Below are 23,009 nucleotides of genomic sequence, written 5' to 3'. Positions count from 1 at the left end.
TATTTCATCTATTTCGTCTTCTATTTGGCTATTTAATTGTGGTAGTTCGGTATTTCTTCTTTCGGCATTGACCCAATCTCGAAACAATACCGATATTTCCAAACTATCCTTTGCTAATGAATATCGATGATCTCCAATCATAAATCTCGCCGCACTAAAGGCTTGCTCCGAAGCGACCGATGATGCTTGAGTCACTAGCACACCTCGAACAATCCTAGCAAGGGTCGGAAATTGATTTTCACGATTCTTCCACCATACTAATATTGGAGCTTGAAGTTGTCCTTCTTCATGCCTAATCTTTTCCCGTGCCTGATTGAAATATAAATCAAAATCATTATTAGTAGATGATTCAAGCTCAAGATAATCATCCATCCAATCATCCGTATCATCGCTTCTAGGTTTACAAGATGGAGGTTCAACTATTGGAATATTTTTTTCCATAGATTTATATGTATTATATAACTCTCTAGCTTTTATATATATGCTACTTTTACAATCTTCAACACTAGGAGTTTCATCATCTTTAATTTCTAAATTTGCATAAATCTTTTCAACCATTCTTTCAACACCTTTTAATTTGTAATTTGGGTTGAAAGTAGTAGCAGTCAAATAGATTTGAGGAATAGGGAAAAAATATTTTTTGAATTTTTCAATCATAAAAGCAAGGGAATTTTCAAATCGATCTTTTCCTTTATATTTTGCAAATTCAGATGAAATAGCACAAATATTTACTAAAACAGAAGAAATAGTTGGATAATATTGACCAGAAGCAGCATTTGTTGCTTTATAAAAAACACTTAAAAATTCAATAAGTTCTTTTGTATTTTCCCAATCTTCATAGCCAATTCTCAAATTCGGGTCCGCATTATGAGCATTAAAAACTAATTGTACCGGCTCTTGATAAATATAAGCAACTTGAAGCATTTCAAATAAAGAATTCCATCTAGTGCATACTTCTTTTGGAACTTTTCTATATTCAAGTCCACATTCTTTACAACGATTTTTAAATTCTGTAATTCTAGCTTTTATTTTAGCTTTAAAAATCCAATTACAAGCAAGTCTAATTTTTTCACAAGAAATTCCAAATTGAGAAATACCATCTTTTACTATCAAATTATACACATGTGCGGCACACTTAATATGAAAAGAATCATTATCAATTGGACAAAGTCTACATTTTAAATAATCAATTGCTTTTAAATTATTAGAAGCATTATCTAAAGTGACACTCATTATTTTATCACATATTCCATAAAATTGTAAAATAGAGCCTATTTTTGTTGCTATATAAGCACCGGTTTTAGTTTCTTCAACATATTTATATCCTAATATTCGTTTTTGCATGTTCCATTCATGGTCAATCCAATGGACAGTAATTGTAAAATAATCATTACCATTAGGACTACGTCCCATATCAGAAGTAATAGATAATCTACCATCATAATAAACAAATAAACAACGAAGAAAATGACAATATTCTTTTTGATATTTAAAAAGATCACTTTTAATTGTACTTCTTGGAATACCTTCATAATCTGGGTTATACAATTCCCGAATATACTGAATAAAACCAGGATGTGAAGGAAATGAAAAAGGCAAACCACAAACAGCAACCATTTTAGCTAATTCTCTACGATCTTTTTCTTTACTATATGTGCGGTGTGTGCTTCGGCTAGCCGGGTTAGTCATATTTAATACACTTTGAACCATATTAGAACCTCCAGCTCCCATAGAATTTTCAGGTTGAGGTATTCCATTTCTATTAGCCCTTTCTATATCATCTAGGCGAGCAAATTCTTTATTACACTTTCTCAAATGTGTTCTTAGTCGTCCCGTTCCCCCTTGTGTACCCGTAGTTACATGTTTCATGATCAATTTACATTTCGTGCAAGTAACAGTAGTTTTTTCCTCATTTTGTACCAAAAATTTCCATACTAAAGATCTTTTAACACGTACAACGGTCTTTGAAAAAGTAGGTAAAGAGGGGACTTCATCTTGTTCCGGTAATTCGGTAGCCGGACTAGTAGGGGTAGGGGTCTCATCATCTTCCTCATTTATTTCTACTTCCTCATCTAATTCTTCCTCAAAATTAGTAAAACATCTATTTAAAGTTTCATGATCTACTTCATTTTCGGAATTAAATTCAATAGGTCGTGAGTCTCGTGTAAAAGAAGTTTCATCAACATGAGTATAATCATTAGTATTAATTCTAAATCTAGGAGGTGGCAAATTTTTAGAATTAGAACTACTTCCTCCTCCCCTATTATTTTTTCTTTCCGACATTGGTCTTTTACCACTATATTTTTCAAAATTCATGTTCAAGTTTAAAATAATTAATATTATGAAAAACAAGCAAAGATAATATAACAAAAAAATAAAATAACTTAATTAATAAACAAATAAAAAATTAAAGTTGGAACGAATGTACCGAACGTCTACGTAAAAGTAGACGTATAACCAAAGCCGGAATTGAGAGATGCCAATTGAAGCTTCCGATTTACTTCAAATAAATCTCCGAAATTCAAACTCCAAGTCAATATCACAAAATAATAATTATGAATTTATGAGAGATTGAAAATTAAGAGATTTTATAAGATATTGATGAAATAGTTTGTGAATTTGTGATTTAAATGAAAAAATATGATATATTTATAGTGTTAAGGGGTAGAGAGGGGTGGGGGGGCTGTTTGGAGCCGTTTTGGGCCCCAGCCCAACGGCTAAAAGGGCCCAACGGCTCCTTAACGTTCACATTTAAAATTAAAAAAAAAAAAAAAAAAAAAACAAATTGACCGTTGAACCGGACCGGAACCGGTTCTTACTGGACCGGATCAACCGGATAAAAAATTGGGTTCCGTTTAGGTACCGGTTCCCGGTCCGGTAAGACCGGTACCGGTTGAACCCCGGAACCGGACCGGACCGGACAAAAACCGGTCCGTTTGCCACCCTTACTTGACATAGAGAGTGAGCAACCTAAAATAACTAATATAATTTTATTTTTACAAGTATTTTATTATAAAATATATTTTCTTATAATCTTAACTTTTTTTCCTTATTATTTTTTCTCTTTCTTCTTTCTTGTTCAATAATTCATTGACATCTTCATTGAAACTTCACTCTCAATGTCATCATTTTTACCACAATTTCGCCTTCCCCTTTTTACTACTATTAGTTTTACTCTCTGTAATTTTAAAACTTTATCTAAATATTTTTTTTACATTTCAAACAATTTAATAAACCCATTAAATTTCAAGATGATTAGGAGGTATCTTATAGTTTTTTTATCCGATTTCAATCAAGTTCTTTCAATTTTCGGGGAATTCATTGATTCTTTTAAAATTATTATTTCTAATTTTGAAGTTATATGACAAGGAGTAATTGATGATTGTTGACACCCAATTTTTGACCTCCACAATGTATATTAATCATCGAGCTTGTTCAATTTCAAACGATTTTAAATAATTAGTTTTATAAAATTTCAAATAAATAATAAATAATAATAATAATGTAGTTCGCAAGTTATTTTAAATAGTCTTGTCACTTTTTATAATTTTTAGATAATATATATCTTTCACATAATTATGTATGTAATTAGTATATTTTATGAATATTCGAAAATCGTCTCAAAAAGATTTTATATTTTAAATATTTGGTTAATTATTTAGTTATATAATAGTTCATATATATTGTTATATATATATGTGTGTGTGAGAGAAATAATTAGTTTTTTTAATTAAGTTGATTATTTTATTTTGTTAAGATTAAGAAGCTCGTTAATTAATTATATTAATTTGTCACCTTTAATTATAAGTCGAATTTACTAATTTAATCAATTTGACTAAGTTCTTAATTTCAATTGGCTACAATTTCAATCAATTTGACCAAATTCTTAACTCAAAACTAACCCCATTTTTACCTCACCTCATACCCAATTCAATAGGCCAATTTTGGGCCCAATTCAGTCATTTGAAAATACAAACAAACCCAAGCCCATTCCAACATTACCATTCTTCCAACAACATACAAAAACAATACATCATACCATACTTACACATACAGTACGCCCGACCCCACCTGATTTCTTCTTCTTCTTCTTCCTTATGACACCAAACCCAGAAATGAACAGCAGCCATACCCTATGACTCCTATATCGTCTTCTTCACGCGAAAATCCCACCAAATCACGGAAATTTGGTAACCTTATCTCTTGGGAAGAGATTTTTGAATTTCGAATTTGGAAATCCTCCCATCTTCTCAACCCGTTTCCCCCCTTTTTCAATCCCAAATTCTGCCTATAAATACCCATGTTCACTCTTGAGGAGAGGAGGAGACGGTTGGAGTTTTTTTTTAAAGCAATAGTCACTTCTACACTTTCAAGAAAAAGATATATCTAGTTTTCCGATTCTAAATTCCAAAAAGATCGCCGCCCGAATTTTCTTAACTTGCTGCTCCTATTCGAAAGATCGTGGTAGAAGAATCGTTTCTCCCAGCTCGTTGTTCCTAGTTCGCTGCTCCAAGAAAGGTAATTCCGCCCCCTCTTACATTCTGATTCAACACAACATTGTGCGCTCAATTTTTTATATGAGTTCTATTATTAAGTATGGTTAGTTCCTTGTCTTAATGTTTTATTCCTCTTTAGCGTAGTTTTCCTCTGATTCCTGGACAGTGAGCATGAGTGAATACTAATAAAGCTAGCTATCTCCATTTTATTTTGTTCGAAATCTTCTGTTGTTCATTTGGTCTCAATTTAGAGTATATTTACTGTACAATTTTGCTTTTTCACTGTCCTTTGGTTATTCGCTTTGTCGTTTTGAATTACCGTAATAGAAAAGATTAGGTCTTGTTGCACTCATCGTCTTATAAATTGACCTCTCCTGCTAAAAGTAATCAGTTTGGATGCCTTATCGCAATAATATTCATTTAAAGTAGTTGTGACATTAACTTTAATGTGTTTATTTCGAGTAAAAGGAGGTTGTTCGAGTCCAAAGTTGTGGGCTGTTTGAAGATGTTTCTGATTTGGGTTCTCAAATTCCACATTCATATAAGTTGTTAGTATGTCTCTGTTGTTATACACCCGAATCTGCCGAGTTGAACATGCTGTCATGCTTGTGTTGGCCTACCCAAGCGTCCGTCCTTCTGTTGTTCATTGTGAGTTATTACTTGCTATTGTCTTCAAAATCGTTGGAATCTCGAAATTAGCAAATGGGGTTGTAGCATGTCGTCTTCTGGATGTGATAACTTCCTTCCCCTTTGATTAAGTCTTGTTACCGTCTAATGGTCCAATGTGTCATGTTAGGATTGAGTTTATGTCTCTGTCTCATTTAAGTGCCTGCCAAAGCATTATTTGCTGCTTGTAGTTGACTTAACGACAAGGACGAGATTTTGTTACCTTCCAAACCTTGGCTTATTCCAACACTCACTTTCCTTCAATCGATTGCCTATCCGTGAGCTTTTAAATTAGATGTCCAGCACTTGATTATTAGGTTGCAAATGTGATACTTGTTTAAATATATGTTAAGTCTACATTGATCCATGTGCTTGATTGTTGGACTTAGCAGTTCTCAACATGGTTATCGCATCAACTTGTCTTAAACATCAAGGAGTGCATTCACTTGGTTACTGTAAATGGCATTTTCTATTTGAAAATAGGGGTAGATCTTTAACTAGTTTAACGTGAAGATTGTTGGTCATTCTATTTTTTGTTTGTTGACGTTAACAGTTGGTTTTCTCCATTTTGAATCTTAGGATTGTCGTATTGTTCAACATGCCTTGTTCGAATCTTACTTTAGCTTTAGATCTATATAGTTGCTAATATCAAAATATCAACCAAACTTTATAAAATGCTGCCTATTACCGGATTCGTCTAAGACAAATCAATTGTTTGCTTCCTTGGAGTTGACCTCGTGCTAGGCTTAATGGGTTATTCTGTAAGAAATTTATTCAACAAAATCTTTATTTTATTTGTTAGTTAGCATTGGTTTCAATTGTTGATTTCTTCTTGTTAGTTATCTCGTAAAATATGCTTCAATCTGTTTAATCTGGGTATGAGTAGTATGTGTGATTGCTAGTTGAAATCATTGGTCTCTCGTTGGAATATGTGTGGATGTTGGTCTCCATGTTATTTTGTCTACTTCTTGCAATTTACAAATTGATTTTAAACAAAGAAAATGTAAAGTTTTGTAGCATGTGTTGCTTAATAAACATGCAGCCATAATTTTGTCCAGATAAGAATAATAGCTAATTAGTTTTCATTATTGTTGCAATTATGTGATGATCAAAATATATTCTATTCCATAATATGATCATAGTGAATTTTGGCCATGTTATTTCCCACAAACAGCTGCTAAGTTTGTTCTTTTATCTTTTGTTGCATGGAAACCCTTCTTGTCTATGGTATGAGTCCATCGGGACTCCCCTCTTTTGCATTTCATCGGGTTGAAATCCAAATTCTCCTTTTACTTGAGTCGGCCTTCACAATTATTTGAGTTTCGGAAGCTTCTACAAAACAGTCCGCAGATATACAAGTCTCAGAAAGCTGAAAACAGGTTGAGATACAGCCTGTATACACTGATATATATCGGTATACACTCATATACATGTCTAAAGGTATGGAAATACAGGGTTGAGGCGAAATACAGGTGTTCGGAAGCAAGAGATACATGAAAGGAGCCTATACACACGCTGATATACACTAATATACAGCATGTGTATACAAAAGGGGATTGGTTTAAAGGCCAACATTTTCGGCAAAATTGGCCCAAAAAGGGGGCCCAAATTCATTTCTCCTTTACCTTTAATTTATTTAATTGATTTTATTTATTGTTTGTTTTTTTTTAATCATTAACTCTAACTTTAGAATTGTTAATTAGCTTAATTAAATTCCCCAAAAGAAGAGTTATATTCTTTGTGTTGGTTTAATTTTTAATACATTTCATGTTTTGTGTTCATTTATTTTAGTAATTAAGTATATTAGTCAAAATTTTATATCTTCAATTAAGTTAAACTTTTGTACTTGAAAAGAGATGCTCTTTAATGCTTTTTGCTTAATCATTTTACTCATGTTAAAGTTGTTTTAAGTTAAAGTATTTTTCATCAAATAAATTTTAAAAATGTTAGCCAAAACCTTTTCAATTAATTAAAAATAGTAATACTTACTTAAGCATTTTTTCAAAAAGTTTAGTCAATTAATTCAAAATGATATTCATGCTTTAATTGGTTTAAATTGTTATTTCAAAAATGAATCAAATAAATTCTAATTAATCTAATTCTATTAATATTCTAATCACTTGATTTTCGAGTCAAATGTTCCATTTTGGACCCCTTTCTCTAAAAAATAGAATAATATAAAATGCGTCATTCACTTAATTATTTTATCAATGTTGATCAAATATTGTAAGTTATCTTTTTTTTTTTTTTTTATATGTTAAATCATTAGTTTCCTAAAGATAGTCAAATATATTNNTAAGTTATCTTTTTTTTTTTTTTTTTTTTTATGTTAAATCATTAGTTTCCTAAAGATAGTCAAATATATTTTAGTCAAGTCACAGGTCAACTGCATGTTAGCGGGCACTTCGAATGCTTAAACCCTTTTCGAAATGTAGATTGAACCCCGAACCCCCTTTGGTATATTTCAAATGATTTTTTCTGTTTAAATCTTTGAAAATGATAAGTTTTCTTAATTTCTTTAAAAAATTAAGTGGCGACTCTTTTCTAAGTATTTTCCTCAAATTGTTTTATACTTAGAACATTTCAAAAGTGATTTTTCTAAAGGTTAGGAAAATTACCGCATAACAATGATTCCTTCAAAATTTTAAATTTTCTTAGAAAAATAATTAGTCTTGTTATCAATAGTTCAATTAAGTCTAGAAAATAATATGATTTTTTTTTATAAAAAAATTATTGAAATAAAGAATTAGATTGGAGATGAAGAAGAAATGGAAAAGAAACAAATGGGAGAGGGGTTCAACTTGTGGTGAGGGTGGGAGGTGAAGAAAAAGAAAGAAAATAGAGGAATGGATAAACTTCACGGGGGGGTGGGGGGGGGGGATGGAAGATAAAATCAAAATTAAAATAAGTCAAAAAGTAAGAGAGAGAAATAAAGAAAATAAAAGATAAAGAAAAACTTAGGATGAAAAAAAATTATATTTTTAATTAAATTAACACGTGTCATGTAATAATTGGTGTGTGAACACATTTGCTTCTTAAAATATGGGGTTGTTCAAAAAATGATATAATAATATCAGTTCAATAGTGTTTAGCGGGGAAATAGGATGATTGCAAAGTTAAAATGTCTTTTTGAAGGGGTGAAAGATGAAATCAAAATTAAAATAAGTCAAAAAGTAAGAGAGAGAAATAAAGAATATAAAAGATAAAGAAAAAAAAACTTAGGATGAAAAAAAAATTATATTTTTAATTAAATTAGCACGTGTCATGTAATGATTGGTGTGTGAACACACTTGCTTCTTAAAATATGGGATTGTTCAAAAAATGATATAATAATATCAGTTCAATATTGTTTAGTGGGGAAATAGGATGATTGCAAAGTTAAGGTGCCTTTTTGAAGGGGTGAAAGATGAAATCAAAATTAAAATAAGTCAAAAAGTAAGAGACAGAAATAAAGAAAATAAAAGATAAAGAAAAGCTTAGGATGAAAAAAAATTATATTTTAAATTAAATTAACACGTGTCATGTAATGATTGGTGTGTGAACACACTTGCTTCTTAAAATCTGAGGTTGTTCGAAAAATGATATAATAATATCAGTTCAATATTGTTTAGTGGGGAAATAGGACGATTGCAAAGTTAATGTATCTTTTTGAAAATTTGGGGCAATTTCAGTAATAACTTTATGTCTTTTCTCATTTTTATATGACAATAGCAACTTAGTTATTCATGTATACCATGTTTGATTGATAATTTAGAAACTTGCATAACGGGAAATTATGTATTATTGTAGGTAGGATAAAAGGTGGAATAACTAACATATATATAATTAATCCCAATACTTGCATAAATAATAAAAGACCTGTCTTGTCTCTCGTAGGTGGAGATACTTATGGCAGTATACGACTGGCTGTCTTGAGATCTATGATTGGGATAAAAGAACTGTATTCTAGAGTATCATGTTATGTCCTGACCCTGTTTTTTTTTTTTTTTTTTTCATTCGATTCGAGGCAGATAACGTACACTGACATCTTATATAAAGAGGTAAAGTAACTTGTCACTAAGTTTTTTTGTTTGATTTTCGCAGATTTTGGCTTCTCCTCGTCAATTTGAAGATAATCGTTTTGTTCACAAACATCTAAAGGTGGTAAAGTTAATTGGTTTCACAGGATGTATAAGTGATTTTGAGCTTGTGTTACATTTTCTAGAAATAGGATTGTTGTCTTGAGGAGATCATCCTAAAATGTACATATGACGATATTCACTACAAGTCATCCTAAAATGTACATATGACGATATTCACTACAAGCTTGGCAGAATTACATTTTGTTAGTGAAAACTTACAAGATAACAAAAATACAAGATTACAATTGAAAATAAAAATGAAGAAATAAATCTCTTCAGGCTGAGGCGCGGATATGTCGCTCTCTTTAAGGAGATTCAAGCCCACTGCAGCAAATGTTTTCACCGGTCCAGCAGTAGTTCTTCTTGACTTGTCTCCTCCAGGATACAACAGCCTAATCACAAAATATAACTCAACAACTCTGGACAAGAGTTGAGTCCAAAGCTCCACAAAAAAACACCTTCCTTCAACTAATAAGAACTCTTTTTTTTTTTTACTAACTCTTTCACTCTATATTTTTCTTGTGTGTTGTGTGTTCTAAACCAAATGAAGACCCCCACTATTTATACTAGAAGAAGTCTTCCTAGCAATGAATAGAAAGATAATGGTGTAGTAAATAATGAAGATAATGGTCTTAGGAGTTACATAGGTTACAAGGTGTAATGGAGGAATAATTTGGAGAAGTAATTGTGTGGGCAACAAATGCACCAACGTGCAAATGCAAAACTGCCCAAGGTGTTGACCCAACGTTCAGTAGAACGTTTTTTTGTAACCAAAAAGATAATGGGCAATAATACCTATGTGCATTGATAGGTGAGTAAAGTCATATATGCCTCACCAACGGATGCAATGTAAGAATGCCCACTAACACTCTTTTAACTCAAAGTAAAGCAAATTAATATATTAAAATAGTAATATTAAAATGCTAAACCAACACATTTATCAGAGAGCAGATCAAGCAACTTCAAGCTAAGTGTCCAGCAGGGGTTAAAATGGTGATAAAAATGCAATGCATTAACATGTCCTTTAATTGCATATTCACTGGTACGGTCTTCGCTGAATATTATGTGGTAAAACATGACATTTTGGTCGCCAACTTCCAGCAAACATCAATGTTGCATCTTCGCTGTATCACTGCTCTCGTTGGCATGGTACATGTGTGGGAGGTAAAAGTGTCAAGGAGATTATACAAGGTGAAGGTTCTGTACTCTGCTTGTTACACACTTTATGGGGTCATAGAGATAGTAGAGTCGGCTGCGCGTCATAAATTACATCATGGCTTAGGTAATAATGCATTAGTTTTTGTTATCCTTTTGAACAAATTAATGTGTGGTTGCAAGGCAAGTTATAACTGAACTCAATTTGATAATGTGGAAGAGTTTTATTGTGAATCAGAAAGATCATGGTTGTAATTGGTTGTTATCAGTTCTAGTGGAGAGATTTGGCGGAAGGAGAGCTTTGACAACTATTGCTCAGTACTTCGAGGTGAACAATTGTAGCATTGACAAGTCTGAGCATGGTACGAAGTACTACTTTTATGATATTTCGAGTGCTTTTGGACCTCTTTTTGATCCTATTAGTAGCCTTGGTGAAATTCTCAGCATCCCATTGTCTGGCAGTACTACCTACATTTTGGTCAATCATGGAAATATTTCATTTGATAAAAAAGGGACTGATGGTAAGGAAGAATGGAATGAGTTGCAGCTTCTATTTGGCATCTGTGTGAGTTGCTGCTACAAAATATGACAAAGTTCCCTTATGTGGCTGCCAATAGTACTTCGACAAGTTTGGATGATATCATAAGGTGCATTGCTCTTTTGGAAAAATCTCACATGAGTATACATTTTTGCCATGCCAATGAAGTTGCTTACCAATCTGATTATACGAGGGGATGCTCATGCCTACTCGAACCTTGAGGACAAGGTTCTTATTGGAGTTGGGAGTATTGTTATGAATGGGCCTAGACAAGTATTGGCAAAGCAGCCCAACACCGAATTAAGTGGCTATGTGTGGGATCCGAGTTGATAAATAAAGACTAGTGAGAGCAAAATAGGTTTATGCAAATTATGCTTATGCTTAGGCAAAAATTGTGCTTCTCATCCCCAATTCTCTCTTAGTTCCCTCATCCCTTCTTCTATGTAGTTACTGTTATTGTTCGAGTTCTTCATATTGTAAGTGCTCGTTTTCGTATAAATCAAAGCTTGTTAGTTTGTTCTCTCAATCGTTTGGTTATTAAGTTGAGAAAATCACTACAACCATTTGTTACAAACCACCTCCAGTTTCTGACATGCTATAGATATTAAAGCCTCTTGGGATGAAGATAGAGAACCAACTAACCGATCCATTTAATTTTTTAAAAATAATTTTAAACGATACCCATATCCCTATCCACTAACCCCCAACTCTAATAAAAAACAAATATGATCAAATAAAGTAGCATTTCATCAAAGGCGAAAGAGAAAAGAAAAAGATGGAAATAGTAATGTTCCCATGGCTTGCTTTTGGGCACTTAATCCCATTTATGAACCTCTCAAATGAACTTGCAAAAAGAGGTCACAAAATTACATTCTTGTTGCCCAAAAATGCAGAAATTAAACTTCAAAAACTCAATCTTTATCCAAATCTCATCAAATTCCATAAACTGACAATCCCTCATGTTGATGGCCTTCCATATGCAGCAGAGACTACAGCTGATGTTCATAGATCTTTGGAGAGTCTATTAGCAACTGCTTTTGATGAATTGTATGATGAAATCAAATCTTTTCTTCAAAATCTAAAACCGCATTTTGTTTTCTTTGATTTTGCTTATTGGATTCCTGATTTAGCACTAGAAATTGGGGTATCAAGACTCTGTTTTACAGAGTTGTTTGCCCTGCTGTATCATCTGCAACATTGATTCGATCACCGGATAAGGCTATTTTTATGGCATCAACTGCAGCTGAATTAGTAAAGCCACCACCAGGTCACCTTTCTCCTCCTCTTTCTTTCTTTTTTTGTGCTTTTTTGGTGTAGTTATATTCAAAGGCAAATTTTGGTTCCATTTGGACATGGTTTGAAATTAGATTGATTTGTAGCCGAAGTTTTGTTTGAATATATGCAAACTACAGTTTATAAACAAGATATTAGAGATAAATTGAATATATCCATATTCCTTATATAATAGGGTAACAAAGGTTAATTGCATTTTGTGGCCGAAAGGTAAACGAAGGGTTAGACCCTTCTCCATATAAATAAATATATGCGATGTTCTTAATTTAATTTTATACATGTTTAGTAGTAAAAAAATTTTTATCACAAATAAGAAGTTTAGACTAAAACTATTGAATTCTAGTGAATGAGTATATTATGTTCAAACCTACATTCGCCACGGGCTATATAGTATTTAGTAAGCAAAAGACATTACACTGGTATTTGCACTTGATAATTTTGAGTCATTACAATTTACAAGCTGTGGTTTTCCTAATATATGTAATTCTCATTTGTCTTCTTCTCATCAAGGGCGGAGCTAGTACCATTGAAAAATTATTCAGTGTAAATATACAAGGAAGAATTTCCTGTTTGACTTTAAGATTTTTTTTCTAACTGTAGTGGTTACGGCTTAATGGGATTTCAAAAGTTGTTTTAAGTCCCAAATTTGAATTTCCTGACTCCGCAACTGCTTCTATAGCTTGTTTGAAACAACCAAAGGAAGAATCGGCAAAACTGTAATTTTAGTAATACTATTATGTATCATATAGTGCCATGATTTGCTAGAATAACTGCTATTCTATTTTGCTATCTAAAGATGTGGTCAATTGTTGGATCTCCCGGTTACCCTTCTACTACTGTGGTGTTGCGCGAATGTGAAGCTAAGTTGTTGTCATTTATATTTCATGAATATGGCAAGGGGGTGACATTTTATGAACGAGTAAAGAAGGAAATGACACGATGTGACACAATAGCTATGAAAACATGTAGAGAGATTGAAGGAAACTTTTGTGACTACATGTTGGAATTTATGCGTCCACTTTAGTCGATGGGACCAGGTCCTCAACATAGTTACAATATTAGACAGTAAAGAATAAATGCTGAAAGTAAAGATTGACAAACAACTTTACGTGGAAACCTCCTTGCTCAAGGGATTAAAACCACAACATGGTCTCAACAGGACTTTTCAAACTGCTTCCACTAATCTTCTCCAAGCAAAAGTAAAAGTCAGTTTACAAAATGAGATTAGCCTACTAATCTCCACACTGAGCAATATCTCCTATCACTTAGCTGAGCCAGAGCAGATACAACACTGCCCACTATACTAACCCCCACCGATTAATTTAGATTTTTCTAAGCGGATACCACACCGCCCACTAAACCACCACTCTCTGGACGATTTAGATTTTGACTAAGCAACAACAATGTTGCCCACTAAATCACCTAACTCTAGATGACTTAGACTTTTAGAAACTGAAACAAGATCTAAATCATTTATAGATTAGGATCAGATTTACAATGCAAGTACATGAGACACAAAACTCTAAGTACAACAAAGACTATTCTTCACTCTATCAGGTCCCTTTGTTGAGTTAAGCAATGTTCTTCCTTGAAGATGACCTTCTTTTCAAGCTTATGAATTTTGAGAGAAAATTCAAATTTAGTTTGCCAAATCTTGAGTTTGTGTATTTTGGAAAGAGATAATATAAATCAACACAAACTTGTTGAAACAATCCTATTGGCTGAAGGCCTGATGTTTAGAAAAGTTGTGCACCTACCACATCAGAGATGGCAGCTTTTCTGACAGCTGTCTTGTCACCTTTTCATATCGCACTCTTACAGGGACCAGGTCCCTTGCAAACTTCTTTGTGGGTTCTTGAAAAGGCTTGCTGGCTGACTTCCTTCTTAGGATGAATGAATTTAATATGGTGTTTGTCATGTAGAAAATATCAACCATAAAGAGTTATTACCCGTTGGACAAACACCCTCGTCCATTATGATTGGTATAGTACGCTGACGCCTCACCAACCTCTAACACGACAGCTTTACAATTGTACCCCATTATAGATCTGGACGAGAAAACTCTGCCTGGGACCAGGTCCCTGCATTTGTGAGACACTGAAGCATACAATCTCGTCCGCTCTTCCTATTGGTGTAGGACACTGCACTTTTACCTACCACCTGACATGACAACTTTACAACTGTACTCCATTTATATCTGGACGAGAGCACTCTGCCAGGGACCAGGTCCCATTTGTGAGGATCATCAAAACACCTAGAATATAACATTACATCTCAACACAATTTGAAGGCCAGTCCTTTACACAGGACCTATTATTTCTGAGCCGAAAAAGGAGCCTTTAGAAGAACACGGATTATCGAATTGGCTTGAGAAATTCAAGCCAGGATCAGTAGTGTTCTGTGCATTTGGGAGTCAATTGATTCTTGAAAAGAAACAGTTTCAAGAACTTGTTTTAGGCTTTGAACTGACTGAGTTACCATTTCTTTTAGTTGTTAAGCCAACTGAAGGGACAAATTCAGTAGAAGAAGCCTTGCCAGAGGGATTCAAACAAAGGGTTCAAGAAAAGGGATTGATTCTTGATTGTTGGGTGCCACAATTGGGGATTTTAAGACACAAATCAGTTGGTTGTTTTGTGACTCACTGTGGTTATGGGTCGATGTGGGAGTCTTTGGCACGTGTATCGTCAATTGGTACTTTTGCCAAGACCTATTGATCACATTTTTAATGCTAGGCTGATGGAACAACAACTTAAATGTTGGTGTAGAAGTGGAGAAAGATGAAAATGATTTATTTACCAAGGAGAATTTGTGCAAGGCTGTGAAATGTGTGATGGATAAAGATAGCCAAATTGGTTGTCTTGTGAAAGAGAATCATAAGAAATGGAAGGAACTTCTTTCAAGTCCTGGCTTCATGAGTAACTACATCGATAACTTCATTCAAGACTTGCATGCACTTCTAGTTGAAAAGACCTAGATAATTAGCAGGGGTGGATCTACGGCGGACAGAATCCAATGTATGTCTAATCTATTCCAATCAATTGCTATCTTGTTTTGATATTCAGAACTCATAAGCTTAAAATCATGTACGGAATAATGTAACTTGCCTTTATCAGATACTTTCATACAGTGTGTTTAGGAGTAATACATCTTCCCTTCAAATTTAGAGCTTTTTTTTTATTAACATTTTTAGATCATTTAAATGCATTTATGAACACTCAAAGAAATACTGCATAACTGAAGATAATATTATGAATACGAATCCAAGAATAAATACATAATATCTGATTCATTCACAATTTAATATATGATTATTCTTTTCAATGATATTGTGGGCAATAAAATTCATCTCCAAGAGTTAAGAAAAGATTATTTCATTAAAATAAAAATAGAGAGAAGATATATAGATGAAATTGAGGACTGTTTATAAAGGATCATGATTTATCCATCTTTTGAACATACCAAAACATTCTTCAGGTTTGTATCTACAAGCTGTGTGTCCTGATCCCTATTTTTTTTAAAAAAACACAAAGTTAAATACAAGTATAAAGTTAAAATAAGTCTCGTTAAATAAAAATCAATCTGACTAAATTGAGATAAATTAATTATTTTCCAATTTTCATGAAAATTATTTCTACAATTAATTTCATACCTTCACTGTTGCAAAAGTCATTTTGTTGGAGTAAGATCTCGTATAACTACAAGGATACGATATTAGAAAAATGATTAAGCATTATCAACTCACATAATAATAATTAGTTTTAAGAATTCATAATTGTAATTAAGGATGTTAATTTTGGAGATTAATTACCCAGCAACTTGATTATTTACGTTCCATGGACGCCAATCATCAACAATGGAGTAGTTTAGAGACTTTATCCATTTTTGTGTGGATTGAAAAGGTACCGAATAATCATGATCGCCACTGTTAAAACATGAGAAGAAAAAAACCTCCATTTTATATTCATGAAATTATTGTAAATACATCAAAAAATAAAATTATAATGACATGAATAAAGTTCTTCTGTATATCTTCGCAGGGGCTCACATATCTTTTTAAGTATAATCTTTTTTTAGTTTTGTAGCACTAGGTGAGATTTAGGACCCGCTTAATCATGAATTTTTTTTATTTTTTTTCAGAAATTCTCTTTACTTTTTATGAAATTAGTATTTCGTCATGAAAATTTCAAATACAACTTGAATTTGTATTTCGAATCTAGAAAATACTCAAAACCGTGTTACCACTTTTATTATATTAGAAAAAATACATTCAAATTATAAACATTATTTGCAAAAAGTATGATCAAATACAACTCTAACTTTAAAAGTTTCAAACAAAATAAACAATAATTTTCATGATGAAACTTCCATTAACTTCGTGTTATTCATATATCATGCAATAACTTTAATCTCATGCCAAATATATAAAATTTACATAGACACAAACGTAACAATATTGAGTACTAATTACCTGTATATAAGTGATCGATAACCTTTAGTGCTTAAATTTGCATGATATGGTACAACATTATCGACCGTGAGAGTGTAGTTGGGAGGAGAGCCTACACTTGAAATTTTGTTACATTGTACCCAACTTCCTATGCTTCCCTGTGAAGAGTAAAATTACGAGTAACTAAGTGATATAGTAAAATTATTATTTTATTTATTGATATTTAAGAAGTGTGTCAAATTAATATTGAATAAGTAAAAATGAATGGAGAAAATAATTATATATATACACACTTGTATTGTAAACCACGTACCTTTCGAATATGAAGGGCTTCTTGAACTTTCGGGTCATTAGCCCAATACTTCATATGGTTGCGCCAATCAGACTGAAGTAATTGAGAATAAGTTTCTACGATTATTAGTATTTTACTTATTCATTTAAATTATATACCCTAACAGTAATGTAGTTAAAAAAAAAAGTAACTTTCACATATAGCAAACATAAAAATTATATTTGTATGTAATAACTATTGTTTCTATAATTGCGCTCCATAGCAAATTTTATGTTTGCTATGGAACTTTTGATTTGTATAATTCGCTAGATACATCCAATTTTATACAAATTGTTCAGTTTTGTATAAATTCATTTATATATTGTAATTTGTATAATAAGATCTGTATTTGTATAATTATAAGTGTATATGACGAAAATATATATCTGTATTTGTATATACACTTTTCTCTCGCTTTTACAAACACAAACACATTTTATACATTTGTATACCGAATGAGTAATTGTATACCGAAAATGGCTATTGTATACCGAATCAGATGGCAAAAAAATGGAATGTTTGCTACGAATTACAAATAAAATAAATTATGACTATAGCATTTAATTTAAATTAATAATTTGCTATTTCATACAATTTTCCCTTAAAAAAATTTATGAATTTCAAAATGATAAAATATGTTTTGTAGGATAAAGCCCCGTCCATTATGGATTATTTTCTTCATTTTTATCTGTCTTCTTCTTTTTTTCAAAATTTTCAGGAGATAATTTCGGATGATGGTATATTTTTTAAAAAATCACTCATTTTGTTTAATAATCTAAAGCCATTTAATTGTATAAAATAAAGTTAAGTGACTTTATAAATAATTTATCTAGAGTTAAATAACCATCTGTGATATTATTAAATATATATTTTCATTTTTTTCTTCCTTTTGTTTTAGTAGTATTTCTTTATCACCGGACATTGTAGGTTGAACATCTATATATATGCTGGGAGACTCTATTTTGTTTTATAATCTAAAGTCACTTAATTGTATTAAACAAAGTTATGTGACTTTCTAAACGAACTACCTAGAGTTGAATAGCCATTTGTGATATTATTTTTATTTTTTTCTTTCTTTTATTTTAATAGTATTTCTTTATCATCGGACATTATAGGTAGAACATCTATATGTATGCTGGGAGCATATCAAAATATAAATCTAATCATCCCAACTATCGTTCTGACATACTATAGATATTAAAGTCTCTCAACGACGAAAATAAGAGATACATAGAAATTATTATTTTTTATATATATATATATAAAGAACTTACAGCACACTTGTCTTGATGTTGCAAGGAGATGAGTTAAGCATCAAGTAATCTTCTTTCACCAGATATTTGATATGGGCCTTGAAGATAATCATATTTGCAAAAGGGCTCTAATATGTGTTCCCCATTAATGTTTTTTACCAACTGCATAACTATATGTTAATTTACTGACATTAAAATACTAACAAATAACCTACTATCACTTGTTAAACTACATCAATCGAATCGTTAATACTGTAAAACAATACTTATAAGTTATAACCTGCTTGAAAATTCGAAAGTCATTTGCACATCCTTTATTGTTGGGATCTATATTTGTATATTCTCCTCCACAATTCTTCTCTAATGACTGTTAACACAAATCAATATTCAAGTTAAATTAACATGTCAAATTTTAAACCTAATTATATATAATGTAGAAAGTAATTAAAACAAATTAATTATGACTTAATCTGATAAAGTTCATCAGATATAAGTCCCATGCCATAACTAAAAAGTATTTGATAATTGTCTTCTTGAGGACGAAATGTTCCAGGACTGCCAATTAAATATCCCTAAAATTAAAAAAAAAAAAAAAAAAAACATATTACTTGATGATGGTAATTAATTATTAGATAACAAATTCTAATTAGAGAACTATTAACCTGAAGATTAACAAATGGCTCTTTGCCTGCTGTATTTCCTGCATTTGCAAAATCAAAGAATAATTTCTTTAAGATTTATTATATGTAATAAACGTAGTTTTTGATCTATAAGTATAATTTTCTAGATATACATTATATAGTTTTGGATACGTATGTAATATTTTTATCGATAGTATACATGAACCTTACCATTTGATATCAATTGGGCTACAACTGGTATCATCTTGCCAGCATATGAGTTTCCAGACATGTAAAATGGATTTGAGATGTATTCTGGATGATCACTGAGCCACTGAAATAATAAATTCATAGTTAAGTAAACATGATTTCAATTTTAGTTTATAATGAAAAATTTCAGAAATTACGTACCTACCTTTCTTAGGAATTCATAGACATAATCAAATGCTTGTACATCAGTTTGCTTATATGCAGCTTCATTTGTTACATATGAAAATCCAGTGTTTATTGGTTGATCCAAGAATATTACACTTGCTATCTGAAAATCGGAAATTTCTTTTATTATGTAGTATATTATTATAACAATTTTTTTTTGGTCAAAACAATATTGGAAAAAAAAAACTTACCTTGGTCCATGCGTGTGGGTTTAGTACGAACGAGGGCATACTCCCATCGTAGACTTGTTCCACAAAACGGAGTGGTCCTAAACAAGAAAATATCTTATTATTATCTTCGACTATTTTTTATTTTTTTAAAAAAATACATTTTATTCTTAGTAATAATTAATTATTTCTTAAAATATATACATCAATTAATAAATGTAGTATGGTTAAATAGTTGTGACAATCATTAGTTTTTAATAAATATGTCAAATTTAAATATGACAAGTAAAATCAAATAACAATGTATTCTCTCCCCCCCCCCTCCTCATTTTATGTGGTACTTTTCGAATTTCGAGATTCAAACAAGTCTATTTTTTATCGTAAGTTTTTCATAGATCTTTTAAACATTTTAGATTATCAATTTGACTTATAGTACTTTTTATGTAGTTTACAAATATATAAATTTTATTTCAAAAAATTTGAAGATTTCATGAGCAAATTGTCGGTCAAACTTAAACTGTTTGACTCTCGAAAATTGAAAAGTGCCACATAAATTGAGACAGAGGGAGTATTTTTTTTGGGACAAGGCACGAGTATCCCCTTAGACTATGACCGAAATTTCAGAGACACACCTTAACTAAAATAAGATCCTATTACCCCCGATCTCATTTTTTTTTTGTAATTTTATATACCTTTTGGCTTACGTGGCACACACACCATGACTCCACGTAGTTGAGGTGCGTGACAGATGTTTGGATGCCACATAAGCTAAAAAAGTGTACACGATTATCTTTTTAAAAATGGTTCGAGGGGTAATATGATATTAGTTTAGTTAAGATATGTCTCTGTGATTTCAGTTATAGTCTAAAGGGATACTTGTGCTTTATTTCATTTTCTTTTAAAATTATAAAAATTGATGACATCAAAATCAGACCAACAAATTAAAATCGGAATGACTACCTATCCCATTAACAATGGCAGTGACAGCAGAGCAACCGGGTCCACCAGATAGCCAAATCAAAAGAGGGTCGGTAGTAGGCTCGGATTCTGATTCCAAAAAATAGTAGAAAAGTTGCAACTCCTCATCTTACCAACTCCAACATACCTATTTAATTAATAATTAATTACATTGTCATATAATTAAATTAAAATAAAATAAAATAGGACTAGAAGGAGTAGTAAATGAAATGTATTACTTTCTATTAAGGGTTGCGTATCATTGATTCAATTTTGTTTTAAGGTTTATTGGTTTGATTTATATTTGTAGATTAAATCGTTAAGAATCATTATATATTGATTTATCGATTAACTGTTTATCGATTATTGATTATAATCAATTCGGTTATTAATTTAATTGTTAAGATTTGACATAAAAAATGAATGATTAAAACTCATTTAGAAACATGTTGAACAACCAAATAAACCATGCATATAAGTTGATAGATTTTATCTTGCTAAAAAACAACACTAACACATTATAGAATAATCGAAAGTTTGAGACTGCCAGAAATAAACTATGAAACTAAGAGCATGTGTTGGCATTGCTAATCAAAACTGCTTATTTGTAGAAGCATTTTGTAAAAAAAAGTTTTCAGAAAAATGCTTTTGAAAAAAAATAATAATTTGTGTTTGACTAATTCTTTTGAAAAATGTTTTTGATAAACAAATTGTGTTTGGCTAATACTTTTAAAAAGTGCTTATGAAAGTCAAATTAAGATAAAAGGCAAGTATTAATACTAAGATTATTTTATAGAGAGAAACTATTTTAATATCTATTATATAAAAATATTTGATTTTTATTTTTATTAAATTAAAATGTACATATGCAATTTTTCAATTAATATTATACCTTTTTATGGGAGGGCTGATATCTTTAATTGTTATCTTTTTTTTTTCTTTCTAATTTTACAAAAATATTGCTCTTACCTTTTTTTTTTCTAATTCTGATACAAAATATAAAATGATAATATATAAATGTAAAATAAAATATTTATTCTATAAAAATAAAAAATAAAACATTTTAAATGAAACTTAATCAAATTTATGAGATATGGTAATTAATTATTAAGTGATATATTGATAAATATGTATACATGGAAGAGATATTTTATTCTTGAAAAAATTAATTTCTGATTTCTACTTCAGAAACAATTTTTTTTAAAGTTTCTTCCCAACATTAGAAAATCTATTTTTTGCTTCTATTTAAAAGCAGTTTTACTGATTTATCAAACAATTAATTTTTCACAAAAAGTGATTTTCTCAAAATAAGTGTTTTTGGCCTCCCAACAACAATATCAAACAGGTTCTAAATCCTAAATCAATGACTTCATAAATCGAATGGAATAAATAAAATTTATTAATTTACTATCGGATTATCAATTAACCTGTTAAGAAAGAACCTCAAATCGTTAATAATCAATAATTCAATAATTACAATAACAAAACCGTTAAATTATACCGATAAATCAATAACTCATTTTTTATTCGTTTTATCAATTTCAATTTGAACCACCCTACTTTCTATCGATATTACCACCAACCTCCCTACAAATCATCTCCACCTTGCTATTTATATCTAATGTAGTTATTCTAAAACTTAAAACGTACCAAATTTAAAAATTCAAACTTCGCCTCTAATATTGCCACGAAAACATAGTTTTATTTTAGTAAAAATCTTCTCATTCTCAAATAAATAAATAAATGCAAACGAGCTCACCCGGTCTCTAGAGGGAACGGGAGGCGTCCCTGCAAACCGGGAAGATACTCAACAGTAGAATGCGAAACAGCTTGTTGTTGTTGTTGAAGAAGAAGAAGAAGCAGTAGCAGCAACAACTTTTCCATTGTTGCTAAATTATCGATACTCATTTTACCAATAAATTACTATTTATCATATATTATTGATGATAAGGAGCCAAGGGACCTCCACGTGGACAAAATATAACAACAATTTTAGGTATGTTCTGGTCCCCGTAGAAGTAATTTTGCTGAATAAGTGGTGCTATACGCAAGTATTTATTAATGCGGCTATAATAATGAGATTAAACTCTCGAAAAAGATTAAACAACTATTAATATGTTATCAATATCTTGGTACGCGAAATAAGATAAAATGAACTTGCAAAAAAAATTCTAATTTTAATCCAATGGAATTATAATTCATATAATTTCAACGGAATTTTAGTTCAGAAATTCTGCTTGCATCAACAGAACCTCTAAACATGCATCAAAACTGCATTCAGAGATCTAAGAAGGGAAATTTATAGAAATTTCACTAGCTTAGGAGTTAATTTAGTTTCTAACATTACAAATTTTACTAGATTTTGGTGAGTTCAGATACATATATCTCGGAATATGTAGGATTAAAATTAAATGTAAATGTGTAATTTGTATTCTAAATACACCGTATCTAAATGAATTCACATCTATCTGAAATAGATATATTATCCTATGATCCTTTTGGACAAGTGACATAAAATTAGATTGGTATA

The 23,009-nt window shown here is 31.1% G+C and overlaps 1 protein-coding gene and 2 pseudogenes across 1 annotated transcript; 1 reads left to right on the top strand and 2 right to left on the bottom strand.

Annotated features, from left to right (window-relative positions):
- Positions 1-209: 209 nt before the first annotated feature.
- On the bottom strand, positions 210-2,517 carry LOC125855484 (zinc finger BED domain-containing protein DAYSLEEPER-like). Its single transcript, XM_049535206.1, has 2 exons — positions 883-2,517; positions 210-419 (listed from the first exon to the last, which is right to left on the bottom strand). Exons 1-2 carry the CDS (start codon positions 2,314-2,316, stop codon positions 258-260), a joined length of 1,596 nt encoding a protein of 531 aa, XP_049391163.1. The 5' UTR covers positions 2,317-2,517; the 3' UTR covers positions 210-257.
- A 9,198-nt stretch (positions 2,518-11,715) lies between these two features.
- Positions 11,716-15,402, top strand: LOC125855482 (anthocyanidin 3-O-glucoside 2'''-O-xylosyltransferase-like; annotated as a pseudogene).
- A 113-nt stretch (positions 15,403-15,515) lies between these two features.
- LOC125855481 (serine carboxypeptidase-like 13) lies at positions 15,516-22,402 on the bottom strand (annotated as a pseudogene).
- Positions 22,403-23,009: the final 607 nt, after the last annotated feature.

The sequence above is a fragment of the Solanum stenotomum genome, chromosome 2 (genome assembly GCF_019186545.1).
Source record: "Solanum stenotomum isolate F172 chromosome 2, ASM1918654v1, whole genome shotgun sequence".
Taxonomy (NCBI): Eukaryota; Viridiplantae; Streptophyta; class Magnoliopsida; order Solanales; family Solanaceae; genus Solanum; species Solanum stenotomum.
Note: the sequence above shows the minus strand (reverse complement) of the source record. Positions and strands in the feature narration are given on the sequence as shown.

What these genes read in the sequence shown, in the direction of transcription:
- LOC125855484 (XM_049535206.1), bottom strand. Translation starts at nt 2,316, where the DNA reads ATGAATTTTGAAAAATATAGTGGTAAAAGACCAATGTCGGAAAGAAAA. An exon ending in ATCAAGAGCCGGTACAATTA is followed by an intron (nt 420 to 882) that starts GTTTTTAATGCT and finishes ATATTCCAATAG; the next exon opens with TTGAACCTCCATCTTGTAAA.